This window comes from Plecotus auritus (genome assembly GCF_963455305.1).
Source record: "Plecotus auritus genome assembly, chromosome: 9".
NCBI lineage: Eukaryota > Metazoa > Chordata > Mammalia > Chiroptera > Vespertilionidae > Plecotus > Plecotus auritus.
In genome coordinates this window covers 26,216,089-26,236,004 of record NC_137783.1, presented here as the reverse complement: position 1 = coordinate 26,236,004, position 19,916 = coordinate 26,216,089, and the positions used below count along the sequence as shown (strand labels likewise).

The following is a 19,916-nucleotide window of genomic DNA, read 5'->3' as shown; positions in this document are numbered from 1 at the left end:
ATATACCTACTACTTAGATTAATATTCTCCCTCTATCAGTATATCTTATTTTTTGACACATTTCAAAGTAATTTGCAAATTACTGTGCACTTTTCAAATACTTCCACATAGGCAACATCTAGAGTAGCGGTTGCCAGCCTTTCGGACCTCACGGACTACCGGTTGGTGACTGCTGATCTAGAGGTCAATATTCATTTACAGGGTTTTTTTAGTTGTAAAATTTGCATGCAATTTAATGCATAAATCTTAAATGTTCATTTACTGAATCACCAAGACACAGAACATTATCTAATGGCAGAGACAGGGCAATCTGCACCCCTAGAGACAATACCCCTTGTAATTTTTTCCTACATAGATGACATTTGCCTGTTCAAGGCCTTCGTGTCTATGGATCATACAATATGTACTTATGTGTAAGGCTTTTTCCTCAATATACTGTCTTCGAGATTCAGCCACTAATCAATAGTTTGTTCCTTTTTATTACTCAGAAGTATTCCATTGTGTGAATATACCATTGTATATTTATATATATAGATTATATTTTACATGACTTAAAAACGTAGAAGATTAAGCCAATAGAAATAAACGTTTTCGTGCTCATCTAATCTCAGGCTTTGTTACTGACTATACTCTTCGGGTTGTTGTCCATATTTCTGGACCTCAGAGAGCCATAGAAATACATGGATTAGACTTAGGCAATGTTTAGTTTTAAATGCAGTGAACTTATTAATATTTTAATGCTAAACACAACTATTATTGAACATCTCACACTTTTAACCCAAAATTGAATCTTCCTTCTGATGTTAGCCATCATGAATTGGTGAATTTATGTTCTAGACTTGTGCATAAATACTTGCTTTGAATAGGCTTCTTAAGAGAATAATTGAGAATTTTAAATTAGTAGCAAATGTTAGATACATGATTGGGTGGTTTAAATTTTGCATTGAAGGCTAATTTCTGCTTTGTCTGCATTATTAAGGTTAATGCTCTGGATAACCTTGGTCAGACTTCTCTGCACAGAGCTGCACACTGTGGTCATCTACAAACTTGCCGCCTACTCCTGAGCTACGGGTGTGATCCTAATATCATATCCCTTCAGGGCTTTACTGCCTTACAGATGGGAAATGAAAATGTGCAGCAGCTTCTTCAAGGTATTACATGCTTCCGTGAAATTAATTTTGTTAATTAACTTTTTGTTTTTTCACATACCATGTAAGAGTTGGTAGTAAAAGGAAACATTTTTAGAATTTTTGGCTGTTATTTCTTCCTAACTCATTATACTGTTTTTTTCTTCTCCTCCCATAGGGATTTCCTACATAATCTACCAAACTCTGAAAGAACTCTACTTTCAGATAAGGTGTCTCCTCCCTTAAAGCTTGGTTCCACCTCCTAAGTAGTAGTTAATTACTCTTTCCTCTCTCTCTCTTTAGAGGGTATCCCATTAGGTAATTCAGAAGCTGACCGACAATTGCTGGAAGCTGCAAAGGCTGGAGATGTAGAAACTGTGAAAGTAAGATACGATCTTATGTTTTTAATTTTGTGTTTTTATTTTGACAATGTTTAATGAGTCTGTACTGTTATAATAAAGAGCCTAGTTATTTACATGTGCCTTGTTTTAAATAATGCCAATCTAGTTCTCTGAAAATAAGAATCATTAAATAATAAAAGAAACTTCAGTTTCACATGCATCTCTGTAAATGCATCACAGTCACAAATTTAAATAAATTTCATGTTCATGGAAATGAATTTTGTTTAAAGAACCTATACAATATTGTTCCTTTAAAAGAATAATGTGCCCTGGCTCGTTAGCTCAGTTGGTTAGAGCATCATCCCAATACGCCAAGGTTTTGAGTTTGATCCCCAGGCATAGCACGTACAAGAAGCAACCAATGAATGCATAAGTAAATGGAACAACAAATTCTCCCTCTCCCTTTCTTCCTCTCTCTCTCTAAAATCAATCAATAAAAGTTTTTTTAAAGAGAGAGAAAGGGGTTTTACTAATATTAATATTCATTTGATTTTTTTTTAAATATATATTTCTTTATTGATTTCAGAGAGGAAGGGAGAGGGAGAAAGAGATAGAAACATCAATGATGAGAGAGAATCATTGATCGACTACCTCTTGCACGCCCAGTACTGGGGATTGAGCCCACAACCCAGGCATGTGCCCTTGGCCGGAATCAAACCTGGGACCCTTCAGTTCGCAGGCCGACGCTCTTATCCACTAAGCAAAACCAGCTGGGCTTCATTTGACCTTTTTTGAGCACCATGATTTATTATCAATGTTGCTTTTATTCTCCAAATGTTTATACTTTTCATGCAGAATATTCTTGAGTGTTTTGAATGTGACTCTTATGGCCTTTTCCCCGCTAGGCTTTGTTACCTAAACCAAAGAACACAAAAAATTATTTGATTGACTATTTTCTTAATTCACCCAATTAAGAAACAATAGCATTCTACAGTTAGTTCATTCCATGTAGTGCAATATAATTAATTTTATAATGTAATTTCTTGACTACCAGCATCAGCACTATCTAGGAACTTGTTAGAAAGGCAAATTTTCAGGCCCCAGCCCAGCACACTGAGTTAGAAAATCTGGAGGTGGGAACCAATGAATATGAAAATTTGAGAATCACTGATCTAGAGCAGTAATCCTCAAACTTTAATGTGCTTACAGATCACCTAGGGATCTTGTTAAAATGCTAGTTCTGACTCCATAAATGGGATCTGTGATTCTGAGTTTTTTAACAAGCCCAGGTGGTACTGATGCTTTGACGATACAGTGTCCCTCTACATATATTTGCCAAAAAATGCAAATTACAATTGCTGATAATTGATACTTAGATTACCTTTACGTAAGTAATAATAGTGGTAATGATAAAATTTACCTATTAGTTTTAGCAATAGAAGATAATATAGGTATAGATGGGAGGAACAGAGGGATTCTCAGTAAATGACAAGATGAAATAAGAATAAAGAGCAAATAGTTTCTGAGGATGCTGATTTGATGAGGCAAGAAAATAACTCAAAACATTTGAAATTTCTACTAAATGAATGAAAACAAGAAACCAGAATATGTAGCATCATATGTATGCTGTGTTCCATCCTATAGAAATTGTGTACTGTTCAGAGTGTGAATTGCAGAGACATCGAAGGGCGTCAGTCTACACCACTCCATTTTGCAGCTGGCTATAACAGGGTGTCTGTGGTGGAGTATCTGCTGCAACATGGAGCAGATGTGCATGCTAAAGACAAAGGGCAAGTACCAGCCATTGCCATGGTCTCTCTTTCTTTTATCAGACCTTCTTAGGAAAATCTGAAAGTATTTTTATGATAGGTAGTTCTTTTATTTTCAGGGAAGTCTATTCCCTAACATTAGCTTAAATATGGCTTCTTTATTTTACTTAAGATTTTATGATGGTTAGCATTTACATACAGACTTATTTGCATAATGCCTTATCTGTGTGTGTGTGTATACATATATACATATACATATATACATATACATATATATATATATATAAAAGCCTAAGCGACCGTTCAACCGGCCCATGGAAAAGATGGATGAATCTCAGAGGGAAGGGGAGAGGGGGAGGGCAGGAAGAGATCTTACATGCATACTAGAGGCCTGGTGCATGGATTTGTGCACTGGTGGTCTCTCAGCCTGGCCTGCGGGGACCGGGACCAGGCTGAAACCGGCAGTCTGACATCCCCCGAGGGGTCCTGGATTACGAGAGGACATAGGCCAGGCTGAGGGACCCCACCTGTGCATGAATCTGTGCACCCGGCCTCCAGTATTTTATAATGACCAAGGAGATTATAATATTAGTGTGATTGATTTAAAAATGTTTTAATTTGCTTTGATAATATTTAAATTCTTCCAGTTTGTTTTAAAATTATTTTTCTTTAAAAATATACAATTTTAGGTATTTAATATATTCTCTGCAATTTTAACTATTTCCCCCTTGCCCCCCAAAATAATTCCATCTATGCTTTCACTAAATATTTAGGTTCTATATAATCAGTATAATCTCTTCAATGGTTCAAGAAATTTATCAGCTATATGTAATTATTTAAATTAAAACATATCTTTGTGTTGCATTCTTTTTTTTTTTTTTTTTTTCAGAGGCCTTGTACCTTTGCACAATGCATGTTCTTACGGACATTATGAAGTTGCAGAACTTCTTGTTAAGCATGGAGCAGTAGTTAACGTAGCCGATTTATGGAAATTTACACCTTTACATGAAGCTGCAGCAAAAGGAAAATATGAAATTTGCAAACTCCTGCTCCAGGTATATTTAAGCACTTACTGTTGACAGGTGTATTACGTAGAAAATGTTTAATATTTCTAATAATTCTAATATAAATTTAAACTAATAAAGGAATAGGAAGCAGCATCTAATTCTTTACCTAGATTTCAGAATAAATGTCAGGAACATTATTTTAATACTAGAGGCCCGTTGCACGAAGATTCATGCAATAGGCCTTCCTTCCCCTGGCAGCCGACACCGGTTTTCCTCCAGCACCCAGGCTTTCGCTCCGGCCGCCTGTGTATGCAGATTAACCCGCCATCTTTATTGGGTTAATTTGCATACTCCCAATTGGCTGGTGGTCGTTGTGGAGGTACGGTCAATTTGCATCTTTCTCTTTTATTAGTGTAGATGAGTATGTTTACCACACATAGATTTATTATTTATTTATTTAGACTTTTTATTGTTGATAATATTGCAGTTGTCCTCCATTTCCCCCCACTTTGCCCACCTTCACCCAGCCCCCACCTTTTCCTCCCTTGGCCTTCACTACACTATTGTCTATGTCCATGAACTATACATATATGTTCTTTAGCTTATCCCTTCACCTTCTTTATCCAGTCCCCTCCATTCCCCTCCCCTCTGACATTTGTTTGTCTGTTCATGTAACCATGCTTCTGATTCTAATTTATTAGTTTATTTTGTTCATTAGATTCCACATATTGGTGAGATCATGTGTTTTTTGTGTTTCCTGACTGGCTTATTTCACTTAGCATGTCCAGATCCATCTAGTATGCTGTCGCAAAGGCTGAGGTTTTTTGAGGGTTTTTTTTAAATCCTCACCTGAGGATATTTTTTCATTGCTTTTTAGAGAGCGTAGAAGGGAGGGAGGGAGAAGGAGAGAGAGAGAGAGAAAGAAACATAGATATGAGACACATTGATTGGTTGCCTCCTGCACGAGCCCCCACCAGGGCAGGGATTGAACCTGCAACCCAGTTATGTGCTCTTGACTGGGAATCGAACCCAAGACCCTTCGGTGTGCAGGCCAATGCTCTGTTGAGCCACACCAGCCACAACAAGAGTTTCCTTTTTTACAGCTGTGTAGTATTCCATTGTGTAAATGTACCACAGCTTTTTTTTATCCATGCATCTGCTGGTGGGCACTTGTCAGTCTGTTCCATGTATCCATGTTTCTGGTTCTATTTTATTGATTTGGGCTATTTCCAGATCTTGGCTATTGTAAACACTGCTATGAACATAGGGGTGCATATATTTTTTCTGATTGGTGTTTTGGGATTCTTACTAGAAGTGGGATCATTGAGTCAAAAGGCAGTTCCATTTTTAATTTTTCAAGGAAACTCCATACTGTTTTCCACAGTGGCTGCACCAGTCTGTACCAACAGTGCATTAGGGTTCCCTTTTCTCCACATCCTTCCTTACCAGCACTTGTTCTTTGTTGATTTACCGATAGTAGCGATTTTAACAGGTATGAGGTGATACCTCATTGTAGTTTTAATTTGCATCTCTCTTGATGATTAGTGGTGTTGCGCATTTTTTCATATGTTTATTGGCCATCTGTATGTCCTCTTTGGAGAAGTATCTATTCAGGTCTTTTGCCCATATTTTAATTGGATTGTTTGTCTTCTTAGTGTTAAGTAAATTTATTATTGTATAAAGTCAACTATCGTTATATTAATAGTTCTCTGATTATGTTTTTCTCTTAGTACTTCAAAATAGTTGATGGATTATATAATTTATAAGCCAGATTTATTTATTTTTTAATAATTCTTTATTGTTGAAAGTAGTACATATGTCTCCCTTTTCCCCTCATTGACCCCTTCCAGCCCACCACCACTCCCCTGCCCCAGGCCCTCACCACCCCATTGTCTGTGTCCATGGGCCAGGCATATATGCATACAAGGTCTTCTGTTGGTTACCTCCCACCACCCTACCTTCCGCCGCCCTTCCCTCCAAGATTCTGCACTCTGTTCCATGCTTCCTTGTTTCTAAGCCAGATTTATTTAAATCTAATAAAATGGATAGTACTGATTCAATACAGGTACCAGTGTAGATATTTTACAGTAAAAACAAGAGTAAAGTTAAGTTTATACTTCCTATCAATGTTTGTGGAAACTAAAAATGGTGTATTTGTAAGTTAATTTATTTTAAATGTAGTTTAAAATTTTGACTAGTGTTGCATTATAAAATCCCAATACTATTTAATTGCCTCTATATTCCTTTTTATTATAACTTTCTGTATATTAAATTAAACATTGATAACAATCATGTTAACCTTTAAGGTAGAGTCTCAGTAAGCAATCGTTTTATTTAGTGTAGTTACATTGACTGTTTTTTCATTGACCAAGGACAAACTTAAGTCAGTTCCTCTTTTTCTCTTTTCCCATGCCCAGCATGGTGCAGATCCTACAAAGAAAAACAGGGATGGCAATACTCCTTTGGATCTTGTTAAAGATGGAGATACTGATATCCAGGATCTACTTAGGGGAGATTCAGCTTTGTTAGATGCTGCCAAGAAGGGTTGTTTAGCCAGAGTAAAGAAGTTGTCTTCTCCTGATAATGTAAATTGCCGTGATACCCAAGGCCGACATTCAACACCTTTACATTTAGCAGGTAAGGGAATGAAGTTTCACAGATTTAGGCTGGTGACGCTTAAGACTCATTTTATCCTGAGTAAAATATCTTCTACAAATAAATGTAAAGGGTTCAAATCAAACATCTCCTAATACCACTAGTGTATTTGTACAGGGCAACTATACTTCATGGTCACTCTAGTAGTAGTATGTTACATTCGGTAAGGTTAGTTGAAAGAGGCTCTGCCATTCACCATGTGTGCTTTGGAACCTTTATTTCAGGTCACCATATTTGAATCGTTTTTGGTGAGTGAGTTTTAGGTACAGAAACTTGAAAAATATGCCTGCTTGACCCAGCCTTCCTTCTGATGATAGCTGTTAAGCACAAGCAGAAAAAAAAAACCTTAAAAGACTTTCAGAAATTACATAAACCTCTCACCAAAGTTATTTCTTATATTAGTTATAAAATACCACAGACTGATGGCTTAAACAACAGAAATTTATTTCCTCATAGTTCTGGAGATCAAGATGTTAAGAATTAGATTCTCCTGAGGCCCCTGTCCTTGGCTAGCAGAGGGCCACCTTCTTTTTTTTTTTTTTTTTTTTTTTTAAATATATTTTATTGATATTTTACAGAGAGGAAGGGAGAGGGATAGAGAGCTAGAAACATCGATGAGAGAGAAACATCGATCAGCTGCCTCCTGCACACCTGCCACTGGGGATGTGCCCGCAACCAAGGTACATGCCCTTGACCGGAATCGAACCCGGGACCCTTCAGTCCGCAGGCCGACGCTCTATCCACTGAGCCAAACCGGTTTCAGCGAGGGCCACCTTCTTGATGTGTTCTCACATAACCTTTCTTTGTTGTGAACACATCCCCGTCTCTCTCACTCTATTGGTCCCAATCTTTTATAAGAAACCATTCAGATAGGATGGCCTCATTTTAACTTAATTTCCTCTTTAAAGGCCCTGTCTACAAGTACAGTCACATTCTAAGGTATACTGGTGGTTAGAGCTTCAATATAGGAATTTTAGAGGACACACTTGAGTACATAATATTTGTTCTAAATTTTCACTCAAAATTCAGCACCATGCACCTTGTTTTTAGTGCAGGTATACAACATTGTGGTTTCAGTACAGCTTTTTCAGCTACATTGAAGTTGCTAGAGAATGGGCCTTTAAAATCAACTGAGCCACAGCTAATACTCAGTGGATTTGTGTCCCGTGCCTATATGACTCATGCAACTTTATCTAAAACATGGATTAAAAAGAGAAAAAAGTAATTCAGGTGTTTCTGTCACTCTGTGTAATATGGGAGAAGGAAATCTATTCTCCCAGTTCATTTCATTCTCAGTATGAATGTGTTCCTAATGTTTATGGATAATTTTGATTAGATGTGATTTTTACCTTTAACTTCTCCCCCATGTAAGTTGGGACCCCACTCTCTGAGGAAAAGTATTATTCCATCTATGTGTCTTTTTGAGAATTTTGGAAGTAATAAGCCACATGGTGAGAAAAAGCTTTTCTGCTTCTACTGGCAATCAGGAATTTCTAGTTCATGCAAGACAAGAGTGGCCTAACCTCTGATTTGAATTGTGCTGTGCATATTTATTTATATTAGCTTTTTAAATTTTTATGGAAGCTTATCTAGAACATTAACATCACTATTTAATTCTGTTGTTTTTGTAAGTGGCAAATATGTTGTATGCACAAAATATTTTTGCCCACCTGGGCAGTATTATACCTTGAGACCTAGAAGGGCTTGTACATTCAGTGCAATACTTAGCTTGTAATGGTTTGTAGTTTTGTCTTTCTTTGCTTGATTTTACTAAAATTGTTTTGCCTTAGATCCTTCAGCAAAAGGATAAAAGCTACAATAAAAATTAAATGTAGATAAAATATTTTCAACTATTTTAAAGTTTGAAGTCATATCTGGTTTTATTTTGGCAAAGTTAACTTCAAGATTTGCTTTCAATCTGTGAGTATGTGTCAGACTACACCGTAAGAGTATGTATTAAGATAGCTGACAGTTTCAAAGATGACAGGTTATGGCATATTTATAAAATATTGTTTCACTTCATGGGTTTAGCAACACATAGGTTCTGCTGCCAGACTTGTAGAGATAAAAGCATGTTCTTGGGGTCCTAAGACCCATGCTGGGTGCTCTCTCCTGCTCTGCATTGAGGTCCTAACTTAGCTTTTATATGATTGAATGCCTTTAACTCACAGCCTTGGAGACCATGTATCTGATTTCTGGAAGTTGTATATAACAACATGAAGGCAGGGACTTTGGGAAGAAGGTTTTAAAAGATACAGTCAAATCAATCAGATTTTCTAAAATGAATAGTATCATCCCTGAGAGCTTCCAACTTGAGGCCAGTGGGCAGATTTTTTTTTCATAAGATAAATTTTTTAATAGACTCCAATGGGGAATTTCATATTTCTATAATTATATGTAACTATTTTTATATTAACAATTAAAAGTAATTTTACTTCTTTTCTAAATCAGCTGGCTATAATAATTTAGAAGTTGCAGAGTATTTGTTGCAACATGGAGCTGATGTGAATGCCCAAGACAAAGGAGGACTTATTCCTTTACATAATGCAGCATCTTATGGGGTAAGTTCTTCCATGTTACCTTTAAAAGTCTTTGAGATTTCAAAGTGAAAATCAGTATTACAGTTCAATGGTAATTTAGCTTGACTTTCTCATTTTATAGAGAAGTAAATATGAGGGCTAAAGAGGTTAAATAACTTCCAAGTTTCAATTCTGAATCTATTGTAAGCCTACTGTGAGATGTACAGCACATTTGTCATTCATTTTACTATCTTACCAGCGATCTTTTACTTTCACTAAGCTGTTGATTTATTTGTTGGTGCCTAGGAAACTCAATGGGATTCATAGGAATATGTAGTTCAGATGCATTATTCCTGACTTTTTGTAGCCCTAAATGTTGCCACCAGTAATATAATTTGGATAATCGAAGAAGGCTGCTTGTTTATAAATTGTTGTTCAGCAGTTATAACATCTGAGTAATGGAGAAATTGTTAAAGTCATACTAGTTAGTTCACTCCTTTGTCAAATTCTTCATGTTTTCTAGATAATTTCTCAAGTAATTTAAATATCTACTGTAATTTTTAATTAACTACCCATAAATTACGATGTTGGGGAGAAATAGTTTTTCATTTCTAAACTAAGTATGAATACATGGAAAAATAGGTATAGGACTAGTTTCTTTTTAGGAACTAAAGTGTAATAAAATTTCAGACTGTAACAGGAATATTTTCTTTTACAGCATGTAGATGTAGCAGCTTTACTAATAAAGTATAATGCATGTGTCAATGCCACGGACAAATGGGCTTTCACACCTTTGCATGAAGCAGCCCAAAAGGGACGAACACAGCTTTGTGCTTTATTGTTGGCCCATGGAGCTGATCCTACTCTTAAAAATCAGGAAGGACAAACACCTTTAGATTTAGTTTCAGTAAGTGATGGGCTCTTTGAAAAAATCTCAGTGCTTTTCTCCCTTTTTAAAATTCACTTGGTATATATAAAATGTCTTAATGGTGAATGTGTAAAATCTGTTTTTTAGCCCAATTTAAATGTAGAACTTTTTGGTATTAAAATATAATAACTAAATAATAGAATTATTAGTTATTGTGTTTTAAGTACTTTGGGAAATGGAAAAAAGAAGTATAAAGTATAACTACTTACATTAGTTGGGAAACAAAATAGGCACAAGCTCCCATTGAATACTGGCAGGGCATACAGGTGCAAGATAATAATACAAGACATGGCCTTGAGGAATTTCCCCAACTGGGAGCATTGCCCTCAGGTGCAGCCACAAAACCTGCTTCTACCTCATCCCAAAGTTCATATTTCTTCCCCATCAGAACTGTTCACAAAACAAGCTTGTTTCTCTAGTTTCCTATGGAAGTCTTTTCTTCCTCTCCTGAGGGAACTCCTGTAGGAGTCTCCATACTAGTCTCTACCTCTGCTTTGGCCACTGTAACACAGGTACCTGTCTTGCCTCCACTACCGGGGAAATTGACCAGAGCAGTGAGGGAAAGGAGAAGAAATTCTTGAGGTAGGAAGAGAAGTCTCTTCTGCAGATTGCTTTCACTGAGAGAGATTCCATTGTTACAAGTTACATTGAAAAGCTAATTTAGTTGAAATACATTGGAAGTTAAGTAGATTTTTCTCAGATTGACAGCCCAACCATATTTGCAACTTTTTTCAGGGAAATGTCTTTCCCATTCCAAACTTCCTTAAAAGTGAACTTTTCTTGTTCAGTCCACTCATTTATCAGTCCACCAAATATAATTGACAATGAAACAAAGTGCTATAGAGAACATGTGTGGGCTTTAGAGTTGAACAGACTGCCTTAAAATTCCACCTCTACCACTTTTAGTTGTACAATCTTGCAAGTTGCCTAACCTCTAAGCCTCAGTTACCTCATCTATAAATGGGGATAAAATATATTTGATTAATATGAGAATTAATGTACTTAAAGTCCTTGGCATGTACCAGGTGCATAAAAAGCACCCAAAAATAAATGGTGCTAATATTATTTTTAAATGTTATATACAAACTATGAGTCCCATGAGAGTCCTCAGACTCAGGGGGAACAAAAGGATAAGGATTTGGATAGTCAGTATAAATCACTAACCATGAAAACAAGTACTGATTTACTTCTTGCTAAATGTTAATTACTTAGTGTCTTAATTGAGCATTATGAAAGAATGGTATATGTCACTAATTAACCTACCAGAAAATTTGGGGATTTTTTTCAATTCTAGCAAATTTGACTAAAATAATTATCTTTATTAACCCCCAAAAAACGTTCAATTTTGAGGAACAAATATCATTGAATATTTTCCAAGAAACAAACGATCATGATGTTTGCTAAAGTTTCATGTAGGTTAAGTTACTTCTTTCAGAGTAATTGCGTGTTAAAAGCTTTTACCTTTTTAAATTGGTATTTTTCATTGTAGTATCAAAATTATGATTTTTTTAATGCTCTGCCACATTTAACAGTTTTGATTCTGTGTCTTGGAAGAATTATGTTTATATTGAATAACAATATAGCTGAATATCACTTAATTTGCTTCACTTTTTAAAATAATCATTTTTTTATTGAAAAGCACTTCTAGAGCAGATTTGCAGTGGTTTTGTCATATTTTAAAATGCATTCTTCTAGGTATAATAGAATTTTAACAGATTTCATCTCTCTGGCATGTAACCTAGGCAGATGATGTCAGTGCTCTCCTGACAGCAGCCATGCCTCCTTCTGCTCTGCCTTCATGTTATAAACCTCAAGTGCTCAATGGCATGAGGAGCCCCGGAGCCACTGCAGATGCTCTGTCTTCGGGTCCATCCAGCCCATCAAGTCTTTCTGCAGCCAGCAGTCTCGATAACTTATCTGGGAGCTTTTCTGAACTGTCTTCAGTGGTTAGTTCAAGTGGAACAGAGGGTGCTTCCAGTTTGGAGAAAAAAGAGGGTGAGATTTTATGAAAATAACTTTCTAACTTACATTGTAGGCACATATTTAATATTTGGAATGCTAAAAAGTAATTTTTTTAACTTTAAATATAACTGTTAGTATCAGATTAACATAGTGTGAAAGTTTTAGCATTTTGTTATTTTCCTTGCATTATTATAATTCCTAATGACATTTTCTCATTTCAAGTTGAGACTTGATGCTGTTAACCTACTCTTTAGATGTAAATATGCTTTCTGAAAAGTTTAGAAGTCCTTTTGGTTGAGTAGTTATGCCTTAATTTACCTCTTGAATACAGATATATGGAATACTTTTTATTCCATGTCAAAATACCCAATTTTAAAAAGATAAAAAGACACACACATATCTGCAGTCTCTAAAAGCTGTTCTCTTTAACCTTTTACCTGTCAAAATTTATCTCACCTTATGTGACATTGTGAAAATATTTTTGTGAAGTAGCTTACATGCTCAAAGACAGGGAAGCTTCTTTAATGGAGGTAAAATTTACATTTAACAGTACTTTCAGCTCTATGGAAACTTATTTTAAAGATAGTTAAAAATAAAATTATTTTAATTAAAAGATTTGTTTTAACCTGAGAGTGTCCTGTTGGTTGTTTCTTCTAGTGATGAACTCTTACAGCGTTCTTTGTAATTTTTAACGTTTTGTTCAGTATTATACCCCAAGTGGCTATTCACATTTTGCTTTATTTTTACTTTCTTTATGTATGTAGTAATATTACAAAAACTTTGTATAATGTTGATATATATTCTGATGTGTGAATTTTTTTTGTTCTGGATTTTTTTATTTTTCAGTTCCAGGGGTAGATTTTAGCATAACTCAATTTGTAAGAATTCTTGGGCTTGAACACCTAATGGATATATTTGAGCGAGAACAGGTGAGTTGGTTAACTGTTTTTGCTTGTTTTATGGAACCTCAAGGAAAAAGTAGGGCATACTTGAAATGCTCCACTTGTTTGGAGCGTAGGGAGGGTACTTTTTTTTTTTTTAAGAGACTAGAAATCAATTACTCTTCTAATTTGGCTTGATCTTAGAATTTCTGTTTAGTTTATTAGCACATAAAATTTGCTCTCATGTAGTAATAGTAAAGTAACTTTATAGATATACCATCTATATATCCGGTCTTTTCTAGAATAGTCCCAATTTACAGTACTCTGTCAGAATATAATTACAGATTTTTTTTATTCAGAACATAACAGTTACTGTGGACTTGTACCCTAAGGAACTTCCGATCTAGTTATAGAGCTATAGCAAGAACATATGAAGAGTTAAGTTTTTGGCATCTATTTTAGAAATGCAAAGAAAGAAAAGGTCACTGTGAGCTGGATTCCAGAGAAAACATAGTATAAATAGAAGAGGATTTTTTTTAAAGTGTCTTTAGTTTCACAAAGTGGGAATAATGTAATTGAGATAAAAGGATTAGTTTGAACAGTGATGCAGAAGCACAGTCTGGAGCCTGGCGGAACAATTAAAAGCATTGTATAAATGGCTTGGATGTAGAGGGCTAGTGGAAAAGATATAATAGTATACCTAAATATGGTTAATTTGAAAGTGCATTTTTTGTTTTGCTGCTTTGTTCTTAGGTTCTTATGCTAAATGATAGTGATATTTTTGGTAGTTCATGACTCAACTTTGTATAATTAAATTAGCTAGTTAGCTAATTAGCTGCAGGTTTTCATTTTGTTTCAGTTTAACCGCTGATTTATTTTCATTCCTAAGCTGTTCAAAAATTAATGTGAAGTAAATGTATGAATCTAGTACATTGTGAGATCACCAATATATGAATGTCCACCAAATGAGTAAGTCTTCTAAATATTCTCTTTTGTAAGATCACTTTGGATGTATTAGTTGAGATGGGGCACAAGGAGCTGAAGGAGATTGGAATCAATGCTTATGGACATAGACACAAATTAATTAAAGGAGTTGAGAGGCTTATCTCTGGACAACAAGGTATTGCATTTTAATCATTGCTATCATCAGTTTAACAGTTTCCATAAAGACAGTCCTCAACTTACTAATTGATAATTTAAAAATCTGAAGTTATTCTAGCTTCAAAGTTTTGATTCTAAAAGATCTGAAACTTGGATATCTCATATCTTATAGTAATAGGTAATGATTAGGTGTTCAGGACTGCCCATAAAAGAGTTTGTAAATTTCTCTTTTGTAGTAAATAGCTAAATTCTAAACACTTGCAGTGAAAATACAGGGAAACAATGTTGCAACTGAGGAAATTTAACAAAACAAAGTTGAATATTTTTATTTCTCCTGGATATTGATGCTTAAGGAATATGCAAATTGCATTCGTTCAACAGATGTTAACCCTTCCTATGTACCAGGTCCTGAGTATAAAAAGGTGAATTAATTTAAGTTTCAGAAATCACATCTTAAGTTCATTGTTAAATTGAGGAAATTATTTACCCTGGGGTCAGAAGCATCCTGAAATTGAAGTCCTGGCTGTACAACTAGGGTTGAAGATAATCCTCCATTAGCAAAAATGAAAATTTTCAGGAAAGAATATATACCTACCAGAAGAAGGTCTAGCTCTTAAAGAAGGAAAAGGAGTGCCTCTAAAAATTTAGGTAACACAAGCTAAGGAATGCTGTATACTAGAAGTCTGAAATAGGATCAATTAAAGGTAAATGCATCCTACTTACCTGATATAGGGTATAGGACAAAATGTTTAAAGATGGTCTTGAATATTTACAGTATAGATGACAAAAATTTTATAAGATAAAGCGGAGGGGCCTTGCTGGTTTGGCTCAGTGGATAGAACGTCGTCCTGCAGACTCAAGGGTCCCAGATTCGATTCCGGTCAAGGGCATGTACCTTGATTGCAGGCACATCCCCAGTAGGGCGTGTGCAGGAGGCAGCTGATCGATGTTTCTCTCTCATCGATGTTTCTAACTCGCTATCCCTCTCGCGTCCTCTCTGTAAAAAATCAGTAAAATATGTAAAAAAAAAAAAAAAAAAAAAAAGAATAGAAAGGTTTTCTGAACTATTCCCACAAAACTCTTATGACTTGCCAGGTCAAATTAGTAGTTTAAATGCAGTGTAATGTTCTGTTTTGGTTCCTGGAATACAAAAAGGACATTAGTGGGGAAAACGGTGAAATCTAAAACATTTTTTTAAAATTGGTAGTAAGCATTGGATAAATCAGGTTATTTTTGGTTGATGTTTTTTGTTTGGTTGGTTTTTTGTTTTTGTTTTTTCAAATGAATTTTTGCCTTCAAATTTCATTTGGTAGGTCTTAATCCATACTTAACTCTGAACACTTCTGGAAGTGGAACAATTCTTATAGATCTGTCTCCCGATGATAAAGAGTTTCAGTCTGTGGAGGAAGAGGTATGTTCATATATCTTAAATGAATGTTGGTTCAATAACTAAGTTTCCTGGAGCTTTCCAGATACACTTGAAAATGTTGTTGAGTATTTTAATTGTCCCTAACTTTTTCCTACCTGGAAAACTTGAAAAATCAGCATTTAAGTTAGACCCCCTCAGTAAACCATAATTCCAGTAACTTAATTCTAGTTCAGCACTGCAGTTAATGCTAACACAGAATTCCATTCGAGAAGAGGTTGCTGTCATTTGAAAGAAGATGCTAATGTCACCTCCTTTCATGAAGGCAATTGCAAATCCCAGTATCTCAGACAGGACCCAGAATAGTGGAGGACACACCCAGAAAATTTTTCTTCCAATTTCTTTCTACAAAACTCATGGATCCACTCAAACCTTTTAATAGTGCTTTACACATTGAAGAACATGTACCCTATATATGTGTGAGTTGAGCACAAAGATATAAAATTTGAGTGAGACTTAGTTCTAAAACCCAAGAAATTCCAGCTCTTGATAAAATACAAATTGTGCTTTATTAGGGTAAAACAAAACTTTGTATGTTTAGCTCCCTGTGCTTCTAGTTGTTTTTTCTTCTTCTAATTTGCATTATATAGTTTTCACCTATAAATAATGTTTTCATATTGGTTGTACTAGTTAACAGCTATCACTAGAAAATAGTACTTGTGAACTTATAGAACTCATATTTCTTAAACCACAAAAATATTAAAAATCCATTTTATATTCAAAAATAGAATCATATAAGTCAAGAACCATGTTCCCCAAATCAGAAAAGACATAATAGCTAAATATTTGAAATGTTCTCTTCATCAGATGCAAAGTACAGTCCGAGAGCACAGAGATGGAGGTCATGCAGGTGGAATCTTCAACAGATACAATATTCTCAAGGTAATAAGTTAGTGAAAATAGTTTGCTGAGAACATAGTTTTCAAAGCCTAAAACCATAATTAACTTTCATAAGAATATAATGATCTATCCAGCCCAATAAGTCTGTGACATGGCACAGGGGATATTTTGGGGAAGAATATACCCTTGGAAAGGCTAAGATTCTGAAAACCCTGTACTGTTTTTATGATCAGTAATTCAGTGGTTGTTGAAATATTCAAGTTTAGCAATTATGCTTTATCTTGGGGTAATGATAAGTCCTGTAGAGTTAGGACTTCACGTAAATTATTAAGGTACTCTGTGGTAACAAAGCTGAATTTTTTTGTGGCTCATAAAAGGACTTCATCTTTATAGTTATATCATGCTTTTTTTTTTATGTGTCCTAACTGGCTTCTCCAGGTTTCTGTGAGTCAACATACATATCACTTTTTTATAATTTTAATAGTACTTCCTCAATACCTTCATCTTTTCCAAAAACAGTCTTTCAAAAATGTTTTTTAAGTCATTCTAACGAAAGTCCTGTCTCCTTGTTGATACCAGTGACTCTTCTCAGGACCTTTTCCAACTTTGCTGCTTTTCTTTAACTATAGCAAGCAAAAAGTGTACATTCTACTTGAGATTCATAATGACTTTGTAATAAATACATTGATATATTCTTTCTTTTTTACATTGATATACTAGTATTCCTAATCATTATAAATATAAGATGGCTAGAATTAAAATGTGGCAAATATCTAGATTTTAAACTCAAGAGTGAGCATCATCTTTCAGTTGTTGTATTACTGTTTCACAAATATACTATTGTGAGTATATTAGATGCTGTATTTTAGAGTTAGTGAATACTAAAACTATACGTTGGGGTTGCTATGCTCATACTATTAGAAATTAGATTATTTAAAACAAATGCATTATTCAAGTAAAGGATTATATTTCTGTGTGTTCCTTTTCTTCTTTTTTTTTTCTCTTTTTTTGGTTAATCCTCACCTGAGGATATTTTTTCCCCATAAATTTTTAGAGAGAGTGGAAGGGCGGGGGAGAGACAGAGAGAACCAGAAACATCAATGTGAGAGGCATATTGATTTGTTGCCTGCAGCCGAGGTATAGCACATGCCCTTGACTGGAATCAAACCCGTGGAGATTTGGCCAGGGTTGGGACTAATGTTTTTTGTTAGTTTTTATCATAGTACTAGAGGCCCAGTGAATGGATTTGTGCACCAGTGGGGTCTTTCAGCCTGGACTGCAGGGATTGGGCCGAAACCAGCTCTATGACATCCCCCAAGGGGTCCCAGAGTACAAGAGGGTGCAGGCCAGTTGGAGGGACCATGGGAGGTCTCCAGGGCGTGTCCGGCTCATCTCGCCCAGTCCTGATCAGCCGGACCCCAGCAGCAAGCTAACCTACTGGTCGGAGCATCTGCCCCCTGGTGGTCAGTGCGCATCATAGCAACTGGTCAAATGGACACTTAGCATATTAGACTTTTATTATATAAGATGACATAAGAATGACATCTTGATATTTCCACTCACGGGCACATATAATAATTTTTAATAAAACAATTATGCCTATTACAAGCAAATTTTCAGTCAAGTGTACTTTGTCTGCAAACAGTAACAAGCAGTTGTTAAGGGTGAGGGCAGGAGAGACAACATATGTTTGATTTCCAAAATACAGGCACACCTCACTTTCTTGCACTTCACTTTATTGAGCTTCACAAATTTTGCAAGTTGAAGGTCAGACCCTCCACCAACAAAAATATAACTCTTTTTTGTGATACTTGCTTTATTGTGATGGTCTGTAAATGAATCCACCATATCTCTGAGGTATGCCAGTAGTTGAATTTGAGAAAGCTGTTTTTTCCTCTGTAATATATTTTAATGCAATATTTAATGAAAATTTTTTTTCAATGGTAAGACTTTTAATTGTGTTATTTTTTTTTACCTAAATGAGATCCCCTTGTGCCTGTTGTATTCCTCAATTTTGTCTGTGGCAGTATATTGACTTATTTTGAGTCGGAACTAAAACCAGCTTCCAGATGTGCTCTAGGACCAGCAGGGGGCTATAGCACCTTTAAACACAGCTAAGAAACAACTCGAGGATTGTGAAATTGGACCTCGTAAATACTCAGATGAGACTAGCATTCATCTTGAACTCTTCTCCAGACAAAAATTTTAGGAATTGGAGGGCTAGAGAAAGATAGAGGGAATAATAGGGGATATGTGTGTGTATATTTTAAGAATGTTTATTGGTGTGGGCTATTTCAAATATTTTAATTAAAAACAGATAAAATGGGAAAATATATTATCTTTTTAATACTTACATATAGAAAACATATCTGAGTTGGAGATATTTAGTAATAATTGTAAATTAATGAGAATGGAAGTATTTTAATCAATTAATGGTATTATTGACCTTTACATATGGCCTATATAGCTTTTTTCCTTTTGAAGTTTTCAGGTTCCAAAATGTAGCTATATTTCCATCTTTAGCTGATTAAAATAACATAGTTTACATTTTAGAGATAAGTTTTGCCTCTTCTGGCTATGTGGCCCATTTCTGGTTAAGTTAAGCAAGAAGGTAAGTAATTATTATGAGCTAAAGATGTTCCTTTTTTATAGATTCAGAAAGTTTGTAACAAGAAACTATGGGAAAGGTATACTCACAGGAGAAAAGAAGTTTCCGAAGAAAACCACAACCATGCAAATGAAAGAATGCTATTTCATGGTAAGATTGCTTTCCTCCTACCTTACCACCATTCTCCACATTAGAATAGCTTTTTGTCAAGTATGAAATAGTAATGAATCTATATAGTCCTCTTGTCATTTTTTAAAATTATTTCTGTAAATTTTATATTCATTTTTTTCTTCCTTTTTTTGCTGTTGTTTTGTTTGTTTGTTTTTTATTGATACCAGAGAGGAGGGGAGAGAGATAGAAACATCAGTGATGAGAGAGAATTATTGATTAGCTGCCTCCTGCACAACCCCCACTGGGGATCGAGTCTGACCAGGAATTGAACCAGGACCTCCTAGTTCATAGGTTGACGCTCAACCACTGAGTCACGCTGGCTGGGCTATATTCATATTTTCAACCTCTTTTGAATTTGTATATTTTCCAATGGATAGCTTATATAAATAAGATTGCCATAATGGAAAAAAATACAGAAATGGGAATGTTAACTATTCATATTTTCCTTTTTTTTAAGTCCTAGTTTCTTTTCCTTTTTTTTTTTTAATATATTTTTATTTATTTCAGAGAGGAAGAGAGAGATAGAAACATCAATGATGAGAGGGAATCATTGATTGGCTACCTCCTGCATGCTCCCTAAC

The 19,916-nt window shown here is 35.2% G+C and overlaps 1 protein-coding gene across 3 annotated transcripts in view; it reads left to right on the top strand.

The window, feature by feature from the left end:
- TNKS2 (tankyrase 2) overlaps window positions 1-19,916 on the top strand; it is a 52,959-nt gene that overhangs the window by 25,200 nt on the left and 7,843 nt on the right. For 2 of the 3 annotated variants that reach the window (XM_080687037.1, XM_080687036.1), the window contains exons 12-24: window positions 980-1,151; window positions 1,431-1,510; window positions 3,113-3,258; window positions 4,127-4,292; window positions 6,662-6,881; window positions 9,351-9,460; window positions 10,137-10,325; window positions 12,089-12,341; window positions 13,155-13,237; window positions 14,189-14,309; window positions 15,604-15,701; window positions 16,524-16,598; window positions 19,209-19,314. In XM_080687037.1, the coding sequence (XP_080543163.1) occupies window positions 980-1,151; window positions 1,431-1,510; window positions 3,113-3,258; window positions 4,127-4,292; window positions 6,662-6,881; window positions 9,351-9,460; window positions 10,137-10,325; window positions 12,089-12,341; window positions 13,155-13,237; window positions 14,189-14,309; window positions 15,604-15,701; window positions 16,524-16,598; window positions 19,209-19,314 (1,819 nt within the window). The remainder of the gene's footprint in view (window positions 1-979; window positions 1,152-1,430; window positions 1,511-3,112; window positions 3,259-4,126; window positions 4,293-6,661; window positions 6,882-9,350; window positions 9,461-10,136; window positions 10,326-12,088; window positions 12,342-13,154; window positions 13,238-14,188; window positions 14,310-15,603; window positions 15,702-16,523; window positions 16,599-19,208; window positions 19,315-19,916) is intronic. The other variant, XM_080687038.1, reaches the window with a different exon arrangement.